Raw genomic sequence first — 22,312 nt, 5'->3', positions numbered from 1 at the left:
CCTGCTGCAAACCAGTTTTAACTGAGTCAAGTCCCTTTATAATAATGGATAAAATGAGTGAAATGAAAATAAAATGAAATGCAGGACCTGGCTGAGAGTTTATATCTTAGGTAATGATCTAAACTTTAAAAATGTCTTTTAAGTTAGTTTTCTTCACAAAAATTAATGAAGTTCTCTAGTGGGACATCAGGACCTCCAGGTTGTGAACCACCATGTACAGAATAATAATAACTGATAACTTAATTAGACTTAATCTAACACATTTTTGATTAAACTGTACGTTCTGGATAATTCACATTATTATTATTATTATTATTATTATTATTATTATTATCATTATTATTATTATTATTATTATTATTATTATTATTATTATTATTATTATTGTTATTATTATTATTATTATTATTATTGTTATTATCTATCATCTAAACATTATTATTATTATTATTATTATTATTATTATTATTATTATTATTATTATTACCATTATTATTGATAGAGCTCTTTTCAGTACTTGTACTTGTAAAATCACGGTGTTTAAAAATTGTTAAAAAAAAAAAAAAAGTAAAAAACAGATTAAAATACAGTAAAACACAATAATAAATACAGTGTAAAAGATAAAAATAGAAAAATCAAAACATTTTTAAGAAATAAAAGATAATCAAAAACTTAGGTAAAACCAGGAAAACATCTTTTGTTATATTTTTTCCCGTTTGTTTATTCAGAATTTCCCTTTAATGTCACACACATCTGTCTGTCCGTGTACCACCATGATCAGATCCTGCAATTGGCCAATCGGATTTAACAACAAACCTGCCGTGATGAGAAACTGCGCGCTCATTGGATGGCCGTTCTGTGATGTAACGAGCAAGTCGCTGCTGATTGGTCGCTCGCTCGTCTTTAGCTCTGGACGCGTCCCTCCCTCCGCTGCTGTACCGGAACAGGAGCAACTTACACAAGGTAAAGTGTTATTTAAATGACACAGATAATAACTTTATATTAACAATATGAGAGTGTAGCTCACATATTAACTTATATTACCACGTGATTCAACCTTTGTGATGCAGCTTTTTATTTATATTGTCACAGTAGTTGTCACAAGTAACGCTATTGGTTGATCAGTAAAGCATAAATGTGACATCTGGATCATTTCTCGCTTGTTTTTACATAAAAAACATGCGCAGGATTAACAAAAAGTTCCATATTCACTAATAATGCATCGCTCTATCTGTGGTAATGTGGCCTGTTTTTCTTAAAACTGCGGGTTAGAATTGAAATCCATTGTGATTTAAGTGTGAAGTCAAGATTTGGCCACATTACAGGGTTCAGAAGTCCAGTCAGGGTCCACAATAACCTGGAAATAATAGTTCACACAAAACATGTAATAGACAGACAAGTATCCAACTGCTGATTATTAATGTAATGGCTTATTGTGCTACAGAAAACTGCAGTGAGTGCAGTGTTGAAGTAATATGTGAAAAACCTTTTGTGTACTAATTTTATTGATGTGTTTGGAGCTGAAATTATTAGGATAGTTGATTAATCAATTAGTTGTCATCTATTTTAGTTATTGCCGACTGCTCTGCTAATCAATTAATCGTTATCAGTATTTTTTTTTTTTTTTTTAAGAAAATATCCAAATTCTATAGCTTCAGTTTCTCAAATGTGAATATTTTCTTGTTTCTTTACTCCTCTTTGACAGTAAACTGAATATCTTTGGGCTGTGGACAAAACAAAAAGCTTTGATTGATTTGACTGATTTTCCACCATTTTCTCACATTTTATAGACCAAACAACTATCAATCGATGTTGAAAATAATCATTAGTTGCAGCCCAATATCAAACGCTGTTCTTTTAAACCATTTCTTGATTATTAATACAGTTAAAAATGGTTGGTTTATGTAAAATGTTACTAAAAACTTGTCTCAGAGGGTTACCACTAAAAACAATGCAGTGCACTTAGCATCTTTTTAAAATGTGTCTTTATGTGATGTTTCACTCTGTGTGTCTTTTCCATTCTTCACAGATTCAACCATGGATCTTGTGCTGAATGTTGCTGACTACTACGTCCTCACCCCGTATGTTTACCCTGCGTCATGGCCTGAGGACGGCGCCCTGCGCCAGATCATCAGCCTGCTGGTGGTGACGAACCTCGGGGCAGCGGTCCTGTACCTGGGCCTGGGAGCCATCAGCTACTACTTCATCTTCGACCACAGTCTGAAGAAACACCCACACTTCTTAGAGGTAGAAAGCCTGTATCTCGTTTTATGATCGGTGTGGTAATAAACCGAATGTTGGCACAGCTAAACCTGAAGTAATCAATTGAACTTTGCATTTACAAGGGATGGAGAAATTTATTTGAACACCTGCAGAAGAAAATGGAGTTATGCAATCAATACCAGTTTTATGCTGCTTATTACGCTCACTTTTGTTGAGGAGTCGACTCAACTTTATAGATTTTGGTGGTTCTGGACTGAATTATAGTGCACCTGATATGGCTTCGGAGGTTAGAGTTTTTGCAATGCACACTATTGTATTTTACATTTGTTTATATTAATTGGTTCACCCCTTATGGTCTCATTAGTGTCTGACAAACATTTTTGTGTTAATGTGAAGCCTTTTATCTGGTGTTATAAAGGCCTAGTTGTATGCTCTCTTATCTGACCTTGGCTAAACGATGAAACCCAACGGGACCCAACGGGTTCGGGTTGGGTCGGGTCGGGTCAGGCTTTATTTCTCACAGTTTTCACAGGCTCACGTTGGGATTTATTTATACTTTTCTTCCCAATTTAGTTATTGCCAATTCCAGTGAAAATAAGAACAGTGATGCAGAAATGATCCTTTCCTCTAACATCTCAAATCATGTCGCAATTGCAGTATCAGTTAAAATAATTGCAATTGAATATTTCTTCTAAATTTTTAAGCCCTACTGAAGAAAATAGTTATAAATTTGTAGTTTTATTCTTGTAAAAGACTGAGTAATTTCCTAAAACAGCTGGTCACTCAAACAGCACACAGTGCATTTGTTTGGGGACTACTTTCAGCCATGAATTAACACACATTTGGTCCTCCGGTGTACGAGTGGTAAATATATCGATAGTATTTCAATGTCGTGATCTGAGATTAGATTTTGGATACTGGATATTGTTATATCTTGATATGGTTTCCGTGTTGTCTTCTCCTGGTTTTAAGGGCTATGTTACAGTAAAGTTATGACATGTTCTGAACTTACCAGACTGTTTTAGCTGTTCTGTAATTTGACTTCACCCACTTAGTCACTATATCCACATGTGTAGGGAGGTCGAGCTTGAGCTCATTACAGTCCTGTGCTTGTGGGACCACAATTCGTGCAGGCGGCGCAGAAATGCTCCCTTGTGGAGATGCTTTTCCTCTCACGGATACTGTTCTGTGCAGGGCTGAACGATTTTGAAAAATATCTAATTGCGATTACTTTGACTGATATTGCAATTGTGATATGATTTGCAATATTAGAGGTAATGATCATTTTTACATCTTTTTCTCATTTTGATTGAAAATCATATACAGTGTTTCCTCTATCCTGGTCCTCCGGGCCCACCGCCCTGCATGTTTTAGATGTTTCCCTGCTCCGACACACCTGATTCAGATGATCGGCTCGTCATGAAGCCTGATAATGAGCTGATCATTTGAATCAGGTGTGTTTGAGGTGGGAAACATCTAAAACATGCAGGGCAGGGAGCTCTGAGGAGCACGAAAGGGGAAACATGACTATGGTGGAATTCTTTTGCAGGAATCTGTACCAGATGAAGATGTTTCTGTAGAATCAGATTTTTAGGACAGGACATCTCTGCCTCATGACAATCATTCATTTAAATGTTTTTGACACACATTTTGCCATTAACAAATATTGCCCGCCCTATGATTTGAAAATATCATATCGCCATATCGTGATTTAGCTAAAGTTTCGATTAACTGTGCAGCCTTAGTTCTGTGCACTCTGGGTTTTATGTGCGGATATTTTTAAACTAATTAAATGTCATGCAGTGTCACCCAGTGTCACGATGTGGCTCATAGACTTGTGTTTGATGGCACGGAGGAGTAAACCACTTAATTCATTGTCGGTTTCGGGGTTTTTCATGTGATTTGTTGACTGTAAGAAAATGAAAGAGCATCACCAGCTTCATCTGTGAGTTCACTCAGTTTTTCTCAGCCAGTTTGCTAAATAGTTAACAGGATTCTGTTTATGGTTAAAAATATTCTATTGCAGTCATATTTCTGTGTGTTAATTGTATATACCATCTGTATTTTTTTCAATTCTTTGCATTCCATCTTATCTATCAGTTATTTTAAATGTTTATTCTTATTTTTCCTCGTCAGAATCAGGTTCAGAGGGAGATTAAATATGCGATGACGTCTCTGCCCTGGATCAGTATTCCCACTGTGGCTTTGTTCTTCGCTGAAGTCAGAGGATACAGCAAACTGTACGACAATGTCGACGAGTCGCCGCTGGGTACGTTTCATAACGTCCTCGCCAGCTTCCCGTCATTTTCATGTCATCGGGCTGAAACCCTGAACGTGACCTGCTCTGTGTGTTTTCAGGTTGGGCGGGACTCTTCCTCAGTATGATCTCCTTCCTGTTTTTCACCGACATGTGTATCTACTGGATTCATCGCTTCCTACATCACAAGCTAATTTACAAGGTGAGAACAACTGTGCTTTGTTTGTTTGTTTGAACTCATCTTTAAGGCCACATAATGCACTCTAACATCAACCCTTCATTATTTTGACACAGTATAATTACTGAAATGTCGATCTGTGCTGTTTAATATCTGCCAGTATGACTGTATCAATCAGTTTTTTTCCCTGTTTAATATATTTAACATATTTACAATATGCATGTTTATAATGTTTAAAGGGGTAATTCACCAAAATTCCTGAGCACATATTTTCTAGTGGCATTTAGTCATGCAGATTAGGGATGCAGGATATTGGATTTTTGCTCATATCCAATATGCTGATACTTGCCAGTTTTGGCTGATGCCAAATCATGCAAGTATTTTTTTCTTAATTGCAGAGAAAATGAAGTCTCCCCTGTAATGGAATTAAAATATTATTATCTCATATTATAATTGCCCACTGGCAAATGCAAGGCATTTCAAAATGGACACAGTCACTGGACAAAATAAGAAAACTATTTCTGGCAGTTTTTTTCCCTGGTGCCTGTTTCTCTTTGTTCCTCACAAATTTGTCCTAATGACCGGGATGACGGCTCTTAATATGGGCAGTTAAATCATTAAATCATTGATGACTGCGTCAAAAAAAACCCATCACACTGCAGACTTAATGGCATTGCATTAACATAATTAAAGCATCGTCTTATTGGCCTGACATATTGACAGAAATGGTTATTTCAGGCTAATATGTTATTTAATTTTAAAGCCTTTATGGCCTTTACTGATGGCATTCCTGACATTCTTGTGCATCCCTAATGCAATAATATCTACCAATGATATTAGCCCAATGTATCAGCTCTACTGTGCCCTGTTTTACCCTTTTTACATTAGGATTGGCATTACCACCTCATTTTCAGGCTCACCTTGACACCAAATCACCAGATCAACCAATTTTGAGACACCAAACAGAAACAGAGTGTCATTTTCTGTTTCAAACCTCTCAAACCTCTGTCATCAGTTCAAAAGCATGTTTGAAAGAAATTCTCATCAAATCAGGAAAAATCATCAAGTGTGAATCTAAAAAACATCTCCAGCGTGTTTTCTGATCCATTAAAAAGGGCCAGCTGTCTCCAGGATCCCACACACTGTTTGACTGTGACTCCAAAACTTTTGGCAGTAACTGGATATGTAAACTAATAACTTTTTCAAATTAAATAACACAGTAGCAGTTACTTAACATTTAAATAGGTTTGTTACTTGATACCTTTCTGGACAACATTTGTTTTTATATCTGCTTTTTATTTTTTAGATTCGAAATAAAGTCATTGATTCATTCATGTGTCATTGTGCGTCTAACTACAGCCAGTGTTGCTTATGTGTAGGAACGCTAGTCGTTGCTGCCCTCTGGTGGGTGGGAGTATTAATAACTCATATGATTATATGTCTGTATGAAAATAGCACAGCTGTATGTGCATTAATAAAAGTTTTGAAGCAGACATGTAAAAGTAATGCAAAAGTTACTTTTCCGAGTGTTAAATTACTTTGATATGCAGAAATTGGTGAGAGACGTAACTGTAACTAATTACTCAATTTTAGTAACTTGCCCAATGCTGAGACCAAACAAATACAACATTAGATTTAAGCATAAATTAGTATTGTGTCATTTATTCATTAACACTAGAAAATCTTAGTTAAACAACATTATTATCGTTATTCATCTTTTTCTGTAGTGACCTTAACATAGTCAACACTTTTTTTTATAATTACCATAAATAAAAGGAAATTGTGCAAAAGTCACCGTGATATAGAAACTGTCTCTCTCTGACCTGTTTGTTTCTTGTTCCTCCCGACAGATGTTTCACAAACCACACCACTTGTGGAAGATCCCCACTCCGTTCGCCAGCCACGCCTTCCACCCGGTGGACGGCTTCATGCAGGGGCTCCCGTACCACATCTACCCCTTCCTCTTCCCCCTTCACAAGGTGCTCTACCTGGCCCTGTACGTATTCGTCAACATCTGGACCATCTCCATCCACGACGGCGACTATCGCGTCCCTGACGCCCTGACGAGCGTCATCAACGGCTCGGCCCACCACACCGACCACCACCTCTTCTTCGACTACAACTACGGCCAGTACTTCACCCTGTGGGACCGCGTGGGAGGCTCCTACAGGCACCCGTCGGCTCTGATGGGCAAAGGGCCCCTTGATCTGATCAAGAAACTTCGAGCAGAGGGCAAGATCAGAGATGAAGGGCAGGTGAACGGACATACGCAGAGAGGAGTCACATGTAAGGAGGAGTAACAACTGCTGAAAGTTAAGAAAATTATTTTTGTAAAGACAATTTGCTACATGCGTACTCGGTTATATCAGAGCATATTTTGAGTATGTTTGCCAAATAAGCTGTTGTGAGTGAGATTGATATCATTAGAGGGAGGGGCTGCTGTCACAGAGTCGATTTTAACACAATCTTAGATTTAACAAGTAGATTTTTGTAAGTTCAGATTGAATCTGAACAATGTGGCAAAGTAGGAAATGCTTCACTACACTTTTCCACCTCTGTTACAGAGATATATCGGTGCAGAGTGCAAGTTTTTTAAAGATTTCTAAACTTAATTTTACTTAAACGATAACAATAATAATAATAAAAACTAATTAGCCCCATGTAGCTAACTGCATAGAGATGTACTCAAAGGGTTACCAGCAGACTTAAGGCCTTTTCACACCAGACACATTTTTTTAATTCATTTGCACATTAATAATTATTTATAAATACATAAATATTAATTTTCAAACCAGTGTAAAATCAATGCAAGCTTTTACACCAACAAGGATATTTTTCTCTGAGCAATATTGAAGCTTTTCCTCTTTTGAAACAAAGTTTTATTTGCGACATGCACACATTTGACCCGGTCAAACTGCATGTTGTTGTTAATGTCACGTTCAAAACATTCACCATAGCAGATTTGCTTGGTTCACACATTTCACAGAGCTTCATTTTTAGATGAAAAAAGGGGGAAAAAAAACACAGCATGACGATGGTGTGTAAATCAAGCTTCAACAATCTACAGAAAATGTCATTGTTTAAACTTCCAAGCAGGCGGAGTATGAATGCACACAGCTGGAACTGTTTATAAATCATGTATTACAATTTACCTGCAGTTTGCTGCTGCTGCTGGTCAATCAGCTCTCTTAAATGACTCCTCATCTTCTTCTTCAAACTTGGTGCAGAAGTGAAAATTTTTCCTCTCCTTCTCAATTTTAGGTATACAAGGGTTTGTTGTTGTTTTTTTCTTTTACAACTCAAAAGATAGAAAATAAACTCCTCATTGCTGCTGTTGCTGCTGCGGCTTGAAGTGTAGCAAGTGATTTTGTGTCAGTGCGTGGATTTACTTTTCGCTGGAGTGCAGATATTCGTGTGGGACTTGGTTTGAATGCAAAAAAATCATCAACAGATATTCTGCTTTTTTTTTTTTTTTTTAATCGTCTTTTGTTTCATCCCCGGTGTGAAAAGGCCTTGAGATTTAAGTTGAAAATTGTTGTAATTTTCCTTGATTTTTTCCATGATTCCATGATTTTTAGGAATATTTTTTGTACAATTCTCTGTCTGTATTGTGTATTTTGTGAATATAGCTTGTGTTCAGGACCTTCACTGTGACCTGAGCCTGTATTATTTGTTTGAAGTTTATATCATAAATAATGATACAAAACTTTAAAAATAACATTTAACTTAGTTTTCATCACAGAAATGAATGAAATGTTGAGATATAGGCCTACTGTATATATATTTTTAAAGTTTCCTACACACCTTAAAATCAGGAGGGCCTCGCAATTCTCAGTGAAACTTTGGAAACCCCCCCACTGGGGTTTGAGATCCCCAGCTTGGGAACCAGTGCATTAGAGGACTGCAGTGGAATCGGGGTCCCATGGGCCGCAAATCTAATGGGAGGGGACAGTTTAAACTTTGCTGCGGCTGGTCTTGAACACGCAGATTGAAGGTATTGGTCAGAAATCCGGTAGGAGTGGGATTAAGAAAACGGTCCCGGGGAAGCTCTGCTCCCTCCTGCAGAAAGGTTGTCCCTTCTGGTACAGTTAAGCAGTTAAGACTGTTTTACCAAGAAAATTCACTGCAGCAATAACTGAAAAGACAAATTGTAAATAGTTAAGTAGCTGGAGTCAACGTAAGTGTTCAAAACAGGTCAGGTTTATAAGGAACCACAGTAGTTATGACCTCACAAACTGTAAAATTACTTTGTTCTGAAGCAGTTTAACTGAAAATCTTAGACTGGCCTTTCTTAGTAGACCAAACTTTGTGCAACCTTCCCCTGATGACACTAACTTGGTGTGATGAGGCAACAAGTCTTCTCTCTTTTCCTCTTAAGAAATTCAACTAACTTGGTTCTGTGGTTTCCAGTCGTTGCTCAGGTGCACTAACACAGATTGAGAGAACAAGAAGTAAAAGTTTTCACTTTGAAATTTTTCTGTGGTTGGGTTGTATATTCCTACAGTGAAAACTAGAACAGTGTGTTGAGTGTGAAAGTGTAACTTCCCAAACCCTTTTAAAAAGCACTGTAACCTACGTCACTGCTTTTTGGTAACGACTGAGTGTGAGTTTGACTGAGTGAGTGTGACTAATTATTAATCATTAAAAAATGTAGTGTGTAGTGTTACAAATATCATTTCTTAAAGGTTTACAAATAATTTAGTTATTTTACTGTTAACAAACAATATTAACTAAAGTTTAATTAGCTATCCCACATTTTTTCCCCCTTGCTTGTCTCTGTTTTCATATTTTTATCCACTTAATTTTTGCGACTCCTAATCTGTGTTTGCTTAAAAAAGCCATCAAAGATCAATCTTGACCTTGACAAATGGTCCCAACTCAAAAGTTTTCTTACCAACTTTTTCACACAGTCTTCATCAGCAGATGTAGCGGGTGAAGTTTGAGGCTGCAGGCCTGTAATTTTATTTTCGGAGCTTGTATGTCAAGAAGTCTGTGACGGGTGAGAAAGCTCCATCTACTGATGAATCCATGCGTGTAATACGGTTGAAAGCTCAGGAAAAAGCTTTGACCTTGAGTTTAGATTGTTTATACTATGCTACAGTTTAAAATTTACGAATTGTTTGTTGTATGCAAACAATGATTTTAGATCGCCATCCTTAATTATCTTTTAATACATCAATTTATTTCCTATACAGGCTACACAACTTACAAACTACACATGTATTAATTTTACAAACTACACGTTTCAAGCTTGCAAAGTGTAAAATTCAGGCAGCAGATAAAAGAATGTTCAGATAAAAAAGTGACTTCTTGACATTTGTAAATGGTCATGGGTAGATTCATTGTGTTGGATGCACAATTGTAAAAGCAGGAGGAATATTATTACAAAGCATCGTTTCAGCTTCTTAGGTCTTACATGCAAAAGTGCACACAAGACAAAAACTGAACGACCAGAAGAGCAGCCGATTATCACAGCAGAGATGATTTGTAAAGAGATGAGTCAAAAGATGTCAAAGCCTTTCTACACGTGCTGATGTCAGGCTCCAGGTGTGTGAGGACAGTTGTTGTGTAACGGAGATCGTCTCAGCAGAAGAAGAGGGGCATCCAGAGGAAGGATCTCATGGCTGTTCCTGCCGCCATGCCTGCCAGTAATCCCAGTGCTAGGCTCTCCATCACTCCATCAAATGGGTCCCTCTGAACAATCACCTGGTGGGTTCCTGAGAAAAAGGGCACAGAATGAGGATGGAGTCGATGTTTAAGGTCAACTTGTTGGCAGTCGTAGTGAGGGAGGAGCTCCGAAATGTCAAGTCAGAATCAGAGGAGAAGACAACTGATGGTCTGTGGCTCCGGCATTTTAACCTCGTCTTGTGCCAGTGTCTCATCTGTCTTAGAATAATGCATATTCCTAAATAAAACTGTTTCAAAGAAAATTACCACATAGCAAACCACCATTTTTAGGGAGCAATGAAATCCCTGATAATGGATCAATCATAAAATGTTTCTCTTTTTTCTTACAAAGGACACTGACTTTTCCTAACTTTGGCTCAAACCTGATTTGGGGATCCACTTCTCCTCACTCTCCTCAAGCCCTCTGTCCTCACTGTCAGAGGGAAAGACCCGAACTGCTCGATCGTGTTCTGTTCTGCCTATAAAATATTATTGCGTCCATTTCTAGTAAGTATCAGTAGATAGATAGCAAAGAAACAACACTGTGGTCATGTTGTCTGAACAAAAGTGATCTAACTGCACAATGATGCTCAAAGGCAACAAAAAAAGAACGAAAAGAAAATAAGTCTTTAAACAACTAAACATACTTATTTATATTCTCATGCACGTGAATATATATTTTTATATGATATTATTTCAATTTTAACATGTTAAAAAGTGGTATTAATCTTCCCATGCAGCTTTGCTTCCTGATAGGACAGCTCTGCACCCAGACAAAGAGCCATGGCCGATTCAGACTCTCAGTTCATTGGACACAGACACGTCTTGTGATATTAGTTTTTTAATTTAAAAAAGTACGGGGGCAGTGTGAGGTCCCAGAAGGGAGCATTTGTTGCCTGAGGGCAACGGCACACCGTAGAGGCTTAATATTTCAGAACTGGAGCACTGTGCTGCCCTGTGAAGTCTGCTGTGTGCGCTGTACTGTACCGGGAAATTAAAGGTAGCAGGATACAGACACAATGCACAGACAGTGGGAGGAACGATGGAGTCAATGGGGGCCCAAAGCTTAACTTTGTTCCAGGACGAAATGTGGCCTGGAATGAAATTTTCCAATCCAATACTATGTAATTTATTAACTGGGACCCTGCTGCTTCCCTGCAGCGTCCTGTACTCCCAACATTTTTTCCAAGTTATATATTGCATTCCTTCTCTCCATGTATTTGTGCAGGTTTTACAAAAGGTTTAACTGGATCCAAGACATATAAAGAAGATAACAAACATATCACATCTATACAGTTAGTATTATTATCATTTTTTAAAAAACACACTTGCATTTGATCCATATCGACTGACACATCATGGTATCAGAACATCTCTAGTACATAATATTTCTCTTGCTGATTAATTTGTGGGCAAATACATTGTGCACAAGACCAGCAAAAATTAGAGGAAAAGGCAGCAAGCTGTAGATGTAGGCTATGATGCACATTTTAATATACAAAATAAATCATTGTTTTATATAGGCTACACATTTTTACAATTTGAGAATGTAAGAAAAATTTTAAGGCCAACGACAATGAAAACTGACAGTTAAAATGTTTTTTCACTAAGCCACAGGAGGCAGCGGAGAGGAGCAGGTTGCTGACCCCTGAGCCAGACAAACCAAACATCATACAGTTAATTATATTATAATATATTTACACCATCATTCAGGTTTTATTTCCACAAAAATGGCTTAAATTCATCCAGAGTTTTTAAGTTTGTTTAGTGTAGTTTAGTTTAGTTTCTGCATGCAAACCAAATGAGTCCCATTTCTTAATGCTTAATTTTATTAATTCATTTAATAATGTTTCTCTCATGTTCTCAACATACAGGCACATTTTTTATTAGACTGAATTTCTATTGATGGGTTTATGTATAGAGCAGGTGAATCTACCTGTTTCCATATGAACCAATCTAATAATAATAATAATAATACACCATAGGCGTCATACACATTACTTAATCCTTTTTTTTTTTTTAGGTAAAAAGTGGCTTTATCCCACTTCATCACTTATTTAACGCACCGCCCAGCGGGGACGGTAGGAGACACAAATCAAACGCTCCAGCGTTTTTAATTAGGCCACGCGCCACACAGGTGCGTCCAGGTCAAAGGACAAAAACGTTAGAGAGACGTGGCGGACCGTGAAAACTATTGAATGAAAGTGGCGGTGACCTCAAAAGAGTTGGAGAATAAAAACAGAAGGTTGACAATTCTACTGTCTTCAACTGGAGTATGTTTAATTTACACACCGACATCATACAGAGGAGGAGCAGCCACCTCAGGACACAGGTAAGTCTGCTGACTGAGAGACTAACGTTGAGTTCGTTGGCTGCATTCATGTTGTGTTGCATATTTTATGTAATAACGGTAAAGTTTTGTGAAATAGGAAGTTAAATTATGTCTTGTTTTTCCAAGAAAGGTTGTTCGTAAAAAGCAGGTCTAAAAACGACAAATTCAAATAGGCTTGTGTCAACTTTAAAAGGTTTACTAATAGTGTACTACTTCACCACCTTTTGGGACTAAATTGGCCCACATTTTAGTTTATAAAAGTGTACTTTAAAATATCAAAACATGTACAACAAACAGTATGAACGCAGTCTTCAGGTGAGGTTGATATTATAATTGGTTTGATTGAAGAGCATCTCTGAAATCAGCCCACAAACATAAGATGATTTGAAAAATATACGCTGCAATATTACCTCAAGAAAGGCAACATGTGTCTTTAAAAAAAATATTTAAATAGGATACTCCATCAAAAAGTAAGCACAACTACAAGCCAAGTATACTTAAATGTTATGCATAAGGCAAGACTATTTAATTACACTATTCTTAAGAATATCTTGATCAAAAATATTATAAGTTTAAGTCAGATATACTTAGACTTTTCTGTATACTTTTGAGTGTAAGCCAAGTATACTTAAGTATAATTTTGTTGAGAATATATCTTTGATATGTACGCAAAAAGTAAACTGAAAGTATACACTTATGTTTAGTTTAAAAGAAGTATACTTCTCGATATAACATGGCCAGACTTATGTTTTAATATATATATGTACCGCAGTGTAAAAGTGGTGGAAGAAGTAGGAAAGTAGAGAAGCTACTGTAATCTAAAAATACTGCCACAAATCAAAACCCTGAAATCGGAGTGTTAATTAAAGTACAGTAGTGTTATCGGCAAAATGTACTTTGAGTATCAAAGGTATTTTTTATTTTCACACACACACAAAAATATATAAATCATGTGACATTTGTTGGGGTCTGTAGCACCAAACAAACATGTTTTCTTCCATCTGGAGAACAAGATTCGTATGTGAGAGCATCTCTGCAGCACTACAGTACTTCATTATAACACTGTTTGTCACACATTTGACCTCTTTAATGAAAAAAAATCCAGCTTCTTGATTTTTTATTATGCACTGGCCATGATTGTGCATCCCCAGTTGAGTCTGTGAGTCTGTCAAAGATCCCTGGTCGGTTCTGGTTAGTTTTTGTTAACCTACCTGGTCCTGCTCCAGGTGTGATGTAGACTGTGTGGTAGCTGTTGATGGGAACCGCCTGGTAGGAGTCATCATACGGGTCATATATGAACTCCTACAAGAAAAAAAAAAACAAGCTTTTAGCTCTGAGGTGGTGATATTACACCCTGCTGAGAGTGAGAGGATCATGTTCGAGCTCCGACAGAGAACGTGGATCACTCACGGGGTTCCTCCTGGTCTCCAGCAGGGTCAGCTTCCACGCTCTGAGGAAGACGAGAACGGAGATGAAGAATGGAAGGAGGCAGAGCGGACAGGACGAGAGTGTAGTGTAGAATACTCACATGGATTCATCCTCACTGTTGGCACACAGGTTGACCGTCGAGCCGTCTCTCAGCTGAATCACGATGCGATTCTCTCTGGGGTTACTCTCTGGTGGAGTCACATCTGCAGCACAAGAACAAGGTAATTCACCAAAAAACATGTTAAATATGTGAATCAAAACCTCAGAGACAGATGACAGTCTCTTTATTATACATTATATTTAGGTAAACCTATTTTTATTAAAGAGCAGGTGAAAAAAGTTTGAATTTAACCCTTTTACTTAAAATTTAACTGCCTTACTCTGAGTTTAACCATTTTATTTATCGAGGTACACAAGTAAGAGACTTAAAAAAAAAAAAAAAAAACTCACTATGGTCCACTACTATTGAGGTCCAATATTTGCTAAAACCCAATTGTTGTTTGTAAAATTACTGTGGTGCTACAGAGATGTGCTGACCTACACAACAGATTCTATAGACTTAAGAAAACATGTTTGTAAGGCTGCAACTAATGAATATTTTCATTATCAATGAATCTGTCAATCATTGTTACGATTAATCGATCTGTTCTTTGGTCCATAAAATGTCAGAATATGTTGATCAGTGTTTCTCAAAGTCCGAGATGACGTCCTAAAATGTCTTGTTTTTGAACACGGCTCAAAGATGTTTTGTTTACTGTCAGAGAGGAGTAAAGAAACCAGAAAATATTCACATTTGAGGAGATGAAATCAGAGAATTTTCTTTAATTTTCTTTTAATTTTCTGATTAATCGATTATCAAAATAGTTGTCAAGTAATTAATCATTGACAGCTAATCAGTTAATCAACAAATCATTGCAGTTAGCTGCAAAAACGAAAATGAGAACGATAATGTAAAAATGATCTTTCCCTCCAAAAGTGCAGATCATATCGCAAATGCAGTATCAGTAAAAATAGTCGTCATTAGATTTTTTTTTTTCAAAATCCTTCAGCCCTAACGTTTTGTTAACAGATTTCCACACCATCTGCACTTTTCTTTTCGCTCTCACTGGTTCTGTTGTTGTGTTACATTATGAGCCAGGGTGTGTTCATTATGTGCCCTCATGGTTGTTTGCATTTAAGTGAAACTGTTGAACATTTATTGAACAATTTTGTTATTGCTATTGATGACATTTTGTTTAAGGATTGAGGCCATGTTGTCATTTTTTCACACTCATCTTAGAAGTCCGTAAGACAGTTTATGAATGTACAGATCTGATAATCAGGAGGCCACAAAAGGCATTTGATTTACTCTTATTTTTGTGAAATTTTTCTTCAGCTGTAGGTGTGGTTATCCTTGCATGAAGAAGTATCGTGAAGCAAGTTACTGTCTGACACTGCAGGAGGCATCTGGTTCTGTAAAATGGTCTCATACTCCTTGGCTGCTAAATGCCCCTGCATTTGCAGTAACTGCAAATGCAAGAAATCTACACAGTTGACATTTTTATATACGAAAAGAAAATGATGCTTGACTTACCTTCACAAAAAGAGAGCAAACGTTTTTCCAAAAGTTATTTTTTGTTTTCTAAAGTTTTCTTTGTCCGTTGCATTGTGGGAGAGTAGTGTGCATGAACAGCTCACTGAAAAATCTGTGTTCCTTACTGTTTTTGGTATAATTTATTGTCAGTTCACCAGCGTGAACACAGACTACATACTCAAAAACTGTTTTGAATTATTGGGAATTATAAGGAGTGTGAAAGTGGGACACAGCTCAACTGACACCCACATGATGGCTGCCTGTAATATCTGCCGTTAAGTCCTGAACAGCTGATGAGGCACATTGTTGGTTTAAAGCCTTGGCTTCCTCCAGGTTGAAGCCCACTCAACAGATCAGAACTTTTCCAAATGGCAGCGCTGCAACACTTCTGGTGTCCAGCATTTGTTGAGACTCAGTTTTGTGATTTTTGATCTTTATTTAGCAGCTCAGGCTGGGTAGTAATTCAGTATTAAAAATATCAACTTTAGATGATCCGCCCCTGCTGTTGTTGCTCGTATCACATGCACATGCAGATTTTGAGACTAATTAAACACTATAGAGCAGCTTAATTTCTTGCTCTTTATCAGTCTTTTGCATCTTTGGTGCCACATTTCCATCCTCACCTCAATAAAAGAACAACAAAAAAATGAGTACTAATTAGGATTTTCTTTTTCCTGCCTGACAGTCATTGAGTCCACATATCATCGTAACATCAGGATTTAAAAGTGCCAGAGAACAGATAAATCTCTATTATAAGGAAAGTCAGCCAGAGTCCTAAAATGGAGCATGGGTTTAATATAAAAGAAACTTGTGTCTGATTCAGCAACGGGGCTGCAATGATTCCCTGACTATTTTGCTAATCAATAAATTGATTTGAGAAATTTTCCAAGAAAAAAAGTAAAAATTCTCTGATTTTTAGCTTCTGAAATGTGAATACTTTGTGCTTTCTTCACTCCTCTCTGACAGTAAACTGAATATCTTTGAATTGTGAGTAAAACAAGACATTTGAGGACGTCATCTTGAGCTTTGGCAAACACTGATCAACACTTTTCACCATTTTCCGACATTTTATAACAAACAACTATTAATCGAGAAAATTATCGACTGATTAATTTACTATTTACTACTAAAATGTAGAAAATTGTGAAAACACTGATCAGTTTTTCCTAGTATTAAAGGTAAATTTCTCAAATGTCTTGTTTTGTCCACGACCCAAAGATAATTCAGTTCACTGTCAGAGAGAAGTCAAGACACAAGGAAATATTCACATTTAAGATACTAAAAAATGCTCAAACCATTTAATGAGTTGTCAATTTATAAGAATATATATATATAAATAAGTAAAAATTAAAAGAACAAACTAACATTATATATTACTATTATTGTTATTATTATTGTTATATTGAGGAAATCATCCTGCAGTAATCACAATATTCGCCAGCTAGTCGAATAGTCTTTTAACGTTACTCATTGTCATTTGATCCCTTGTAATAAATAAAAACTACAGTTTAGACTGAGATTGAGTTTTATAGGTTTGAGCAGTGTTGTTTTTTATGGACCTGACAAAAAGGTGAGCTGTCACAGTGTTTTACCTCCACATTCCAGACCAGATCTCACGCCCACACATGTTGTCTTGAGGCTGATGCGGTGCTCCAACTCTCTCCTGCTGTCAGTTTTGTAGAAGCAAAGGCTCCCATCGATCCAGAGGTCGCACCAGTTTAACTTCCAGCGTTTCAGGACGGAAGCTGGAGAGGACAAACATGTCAGTCACAGCGTAACATTGGTGTCTGTCCCGGAGGGAGCTGCGAAGTAAGACTGGTGTCAAATTCACCCTTCATTCACCTCAAATTAACAACTGATAAGGTCATTGATGAGTCAGTAACCTGTGTGTAAGAGGTCAGTTCGTAGTTTAGATTTGTGTGGTTATTTTGTAGTTTTTTGGATGTAAATTCCAGCAGATACATCCTCCACTGACTGTCTGCCGGTGTAAGCCACTTAAAGACATGGCCAGGGACAATTAATGGGATTATAAATTACAAAGGTTAGAGTTTCATAACAGATACAGTTTTCATTTTCTAGAAAATTCTCAGTAAACCTGTTTTAGGTTAGCGCCCCGAAGACAAAAACAGTGAGGATTGTTGCTGCAACTAACAATTATTTTCATAGTCGATCATTTTCTTGAGTAATCAGTTAATAGTAGCGTGTTTTAAAATGTCAGAAAATGGTGAAAATGTCAATGTTTCCCGAAGCAAAGATGACGTCCTCAAATGTGTTGTTTTATTCACAACCCAAAGATATTCAGTGTACTGAATGAAATAAAGAAACCAAAAAAAAAATTCACATTTAAGAAGCTGTGATCAAAGAATTTTTACTTTTTTTTTTTATAAATATACTCAAACGATTAATCGATTATCAAAAAAGTCGGCGATTAATTTAATAGTTCATTGATGATCGATTATTTGATTAATTGTTGCAGCAGTGTATTTAATCATCATCACTGTGTGATTATCAGTGTCAGAATATAAAACAGGAAGAAAGAAACTGCAGGACAGAAATGTTCAGAATATGTTTCAGGTAATTTTTAAAGTGTTTCTATTACATTCAGCTGCTAAATGTGGTGCGCTGTACATATAAACAGCACTTTAAGCAAAATTTAATGGACCCTTATCATAATTTTGCTTCTATAATAGTGATGTTGATTCATAAAATTATTCTTTTATTTAAAGGAGTGAATGTTGGTTGAATCCAGCCTTTCACCAAACTCATTCTGGCTCTTTAATCATTTATAAATTTTAAAATAATCGTATACTTGAGACTTCTTTTAAAACCTGCTGACATTCTAAATTAATTGGTATTTACATTGTTTGTTAGAAGATGATCAGAGATGCTTTGTTTGTTCTTGTACTTTTGTAAAACTTGAATAGAATAGTAATTGAATAGGTCTGTCCTATTTTCTTTACTTAGTTGTGTTTTAAAATGTAATGGGAGTTATATTTTTGCAGTTAGAAAAAAAAATAATCTGTTTAATAAGACGCACTGTTTTGGTCACAGTGGCTGCTCAAGCATTTGTATCAGTTCAGAGAATAACTAATGATGACCTTATTATGATAAATCTACAGTGTGTTTCTGCCTTTTTTCTTTAATAAAATAAAATAAAAGTAGCCACTTATGACCCTTAAACGTGTAAATAATTGACACAGTTGTCTTTGGCAATTAATGTTTGAATTGTGTAAACTACGCAGCAGTCAGAAGTCCTTTTATAAAACAAAACACTGGAGAAACTGATTTTAGAGCTGCCGTGATTAATTAACATTTAAGAAGGTCATCTGGGCTATGGGAATTTTTTTTTTTTACATTTTTATAGACAGTTTATGGACCAAACAACGAGTCGATGAATCGAGAAAATAATCAATATCTTAACAAAAAATTTTTAAAAAATTGTTAGCTGCACCCCCAGATGAATAAGAAGAATAATGTATAATGAAAATTGTTTCCAGCACTGATTTAAATGAGTCAGATCTTGAGTTTCTGCTCCTTGTCCTGACAGTCCATATTGTAATAACCCCTCTATTGATGTAAAAATACAGAACTCCTGTATCTACTCACTCTGCCTCCACAGCCAGCCTGACCTCAGGAGCGCCATGTGTTTATCTGCTGTCCAAGACGTTATAATGATAATAATCCAGCAGAAGCACCTGGACAAATTAAAGTTTTGACTAAAACATCCAGCAGCTGGTTTCGGACTCTCTCTGTCTGTGTGTGTGTCCCCTCTGTCCCACAGACAGACAGTGAGGTCCTGGTAGATTAATCTGGCTCTGACCAGGACTGACTCACAGGATCATTCTGGATTAGGAATGTTTGGCCACGCCCCCTCCTCACGCTGGCACCGTTTCTGGACTGATCTCTCCTCCTGACTCTCACACCGTGTGCCATGCCCTCTTTATATTATCGAATACTCCTGTTAGAGCGTGATGAAGTTAACTCATGTGAGCCCTGTCCCGTTGGCTCTGTATGCAGCATGTTTTTTTACAAGTTAATCCCAGCGCTGAAATAACAACATGAGGATTAGCCTAATCGTAAACAGTCAACAGGTCTGTTATGTATGGGAGTCTTCCCAGGTTAGTGACATCATTTCCCTTTATAGCTCAGAGAAAACACTCGTGTCAGCTGAGTCATGTGATTGTCTTAAGTCAGAATTGGGGCTGCAACTTGATTATTTTCACTATCAATTAATCTGTTTATCATTTTCTCAATTAATGAATTATTAGTTGGTCTATAAAATGTCAGAAAATCGTGAAAAATGTCGATCAGTGTTTCCTAAAGTCCAAGATGACGTCTTCAAATGTCTCGTTTTGTTCACAACTCAAAAATGTTCAGTAGGGCGGCACAGTTAATTCCAATATTATCAAAATTGCGATGTGGCAAAGTACAATATCCAAATTGCAGAGCCACTTGCATAATAAATAGCTCAGACTGGCTAGAATAGTTCAGTTTTAGATAAAGAAATAAAATAAGTTAGAGAGAGCCTAATTGACCCTTTGCTAAGCCCCGCCCTCCTACGCCTGCCAAGCTTTCCATTCTTGCACTGCATTTCCGCATTTTGCAGTGAAAACGGTGGAGCAATTGTTCAAACGACGCCTTTGATTTCTTAGACAAGTAAACAAAAGCAGCTTCCCATTTCTAGCTGACAACTGTGGATTTTGTCGGCTAAAATAATGACTCCAAAGCAGATTTCATAAGAATGGCTGGCTGATGTAAGCTACTGCTAACTCAACTTGAGTCAGCCGAGACGTCTTCAGCTGACATTTTGTTTGCCAAGAAGAAAAAGGAAAAAGACGGATCATTGCACAGGTTAAATGTTAGATGGTGAGCCGGAGAAGCATTTGTTTTAGTTTTAGATTAGTCCAGTATTGAACAAGACCACCACAACCCGCAGAACAATGCTGCAATGTAATCCTTCAGGGCAACTGTGCACCATCAAATTACGCTTGTTTTGTCAATCTTTGATCCTTATTCAGTGACGGTTTGGCCTAGATCGTTTGAACCATACATATCTATCTTCATCTGTAAAGGGAGCATAAATATGTTTAGACTTTTAGACCTTTTTGTTTAAGAGAAAGAAACTTTTTTTTTTTTTAAAGCAGAAACCGCCAAACTCATTACCGGAAACCCTTTTAGCTGATGAAACATTTGGCCTCAGCTGTCCTGTAGACACACAAAGGACAGTGGCTCTGATCTGATCACTGTTTATTAAGGGTCTCTTTAATCTTTTCCTCGACACCCTTTTATTCTTGGCCATATCACCAATTCTCCTGGCAACAGTTCTATCAGAGATGGAAATCTGCGAAACTTTGGCTGCTGCCGCGTCCAGCAACTCCAAACAGATGTCCTTGACCACAAGGACAGATGTGTTTGTGGCGTTTGAAGCAACTTTCAACAGTTTATTGAAAGTCTTATAACACATAAGGAGCTATTAAAGGGAGGATCACCTGTTGCCATGCATTTAATGTAGGAATCAATGTATTTTTAATTGAAAGTTTTTTCTTTTTAGCTGACTGATCATCTCTTTCACCCTGTGTCAGTCTTCTGCTGATGTGCTGTCATCTTTGCCCTTACCTATCTAAGTCAGGGGTGTCTATTTTGTCTGCATGTTAGATAATGCTCCCATTAGTATAGTAATAAATGTTCATAGGAGCATTATCTTTTCTGTTTGACATGTACTTCTTTCCAGCACCTAATATTTCTTGTCTATTTTGTTAACCATGACTCTCACCTACAACAAGACTGTAACCATCATAATCAAATCTATCATAATACATGTATTTACCTAATTTGGCCTTGTGCAGCAATCGCACAAAAACTTACCAAATTTCTTGTGTTCTCTCAGAGAATGGGTAAAGAAAAGGACAAAGCATTTGATGCCAGCTGTCAGTAGTGGCCAGTTTTTGACACTTGTTGCCATGGAAACATTATAGTTGGTACTAAAAAGAACTGATATTCAATACCCGGCCCAAAACATCCAGTGCGGTATTGTTCCATTGTGCGGATTCAAGTCAGTTCAACAATACATGGTAAATAAAACTGGCACTAGCTACTCAGTTTGGAACACGTTCATAGTGATAATTTACATAATACAGAAAGATATCTGATAAATCTCAGACCAAAAACTCCTCTCATGTCTCTTAACTGTGTAATTGAACAACCTAACTACCTAGAAAAGGTTACTCTGGTGAGTCATAAACCTATAGGGGGCATATTACAGAAAGTTTCTAACTTGCAGATCCTGTCTGTGTGGTAACCATGGTAATTAGAGTTGGGATCTTTAGGGGGGGAAAAAAGCTATTACAGATGAACAATTCCTCAGTCAATGTTCCTCCTAACTGAAGATATAGAATGTGTATTACACAAACATCCTAACTTAACTAAATCTTAAACTCTCGTAACTTTAGGATAACTGCAAAGTACTGATTTAACTTCTCTACCGCAGTAAAAGTGAAAAAGTACAGGCTCTGAAATGTACTCAAAGTGAAAAGTGGTCTTCGCAAAACTAACTCAAACTCATCTGTTCTCCATGGGAGAGCCTTCTTCTCTGTCTGTTTCATCTTACAACATCTTTTATGACTTTTTCTACATGTTACATCTTTTTTTTTTGTC

The 22,312-nt window shown here is 36.9% G+C and overlaps 3 protein-coding genes across 3 annotated transcripts in view; 2 read left to right on the top strand and 1 right to left on the bottom strand.

Annotated features, from left to right (window-relative positions):
• The first annotated feature begins 788 nt into the window (after window positions 1-788).
• On the top strand, window positions 789-7,512 carry sc5d (sterol-C5-desaturase). Its single transcript, XM_084730379.1, has 5 exons — window positions 789-963; window positions 2,030-2,247; window positions 4,360-4,492; window positions 4,582-4,682; window positions 6,509-7,512. Exons 1-5 carry the CDS (start codon window positions 825-827, stop codon window positions 6,956-6,958), a joined length of 1,041 nt encoding a protein of 346 aa, XP_084586505.1. The 5' UTR covers window positions 789-824; the 3' UTR covers window positions 6,959-7,512.
• A 2,306-nt stretch (window positions 7,513-9,818) lies between these two features.
• On the bottom strand, window positions 9,819-19,413 carry plekhb1 (pleckstrin homology domain containing B1). The gene is made up of 6 exons (XM_084730005.1): window positions 19,265-19,413; window positions 17,251-17,403; window positions 14,186-14,288; window positions 14,068-14,107; window positions 13,869-13,959; window positions 9,819-10,375 (listed from the first exon to the last, which is right to left on the bottom strand). The coding sequence occupies exons 1-6, from the start codon at window positions 19,299-19,301 to the stop codon at window positions 10,242-10,244; spliced, it is 558 nt and encodes a 185-aa protein (XP_084586131.1). The 5' UTR covers window positions 19,302-19,413; the 3' UTR covers window positions 9,819-10,241.
• Window positions 12,519-22,312, top strand: part of LOC146319396 (tubulin-specific chaperone cofactor E-like protein) — a 28,040-nt gene continuing 18,246 nt past the window's right edge. The window contains exon 1 of the mRNA XM_084730001.1: window positions 12,519-12,657. Coding sequence (XP_084586127.1) covers window positions 12,524-12,657 — 134 coding nt within the window. The 5' untranslated portion in view covers window positions 12,519-12,523. The remainder of the gene's footprint in view (window positions 12,658-22,312) is intronic.

This window comes from Lutjanus erythropterus, chromosome 11, assembly GCF_056507025.1.
Source record: "Lutjanus erythropterus isolate fLutEry1 chromosome 11, fLutEry1.hap2, whole genome shotgun sequence".
Classification (NCBI taxonomy): domain Eukaryota; kingdom Metazoa; phylum Chordata; class Actinopteri; order Lutjaniformes; family Lutjanidae; genus Lutjanus; species Lutjanus erythropterus.
Note: the sequence above shows the minus strand (reverse complement) of the source record. Positions and strands in the feature narration are given on the sequence as shown.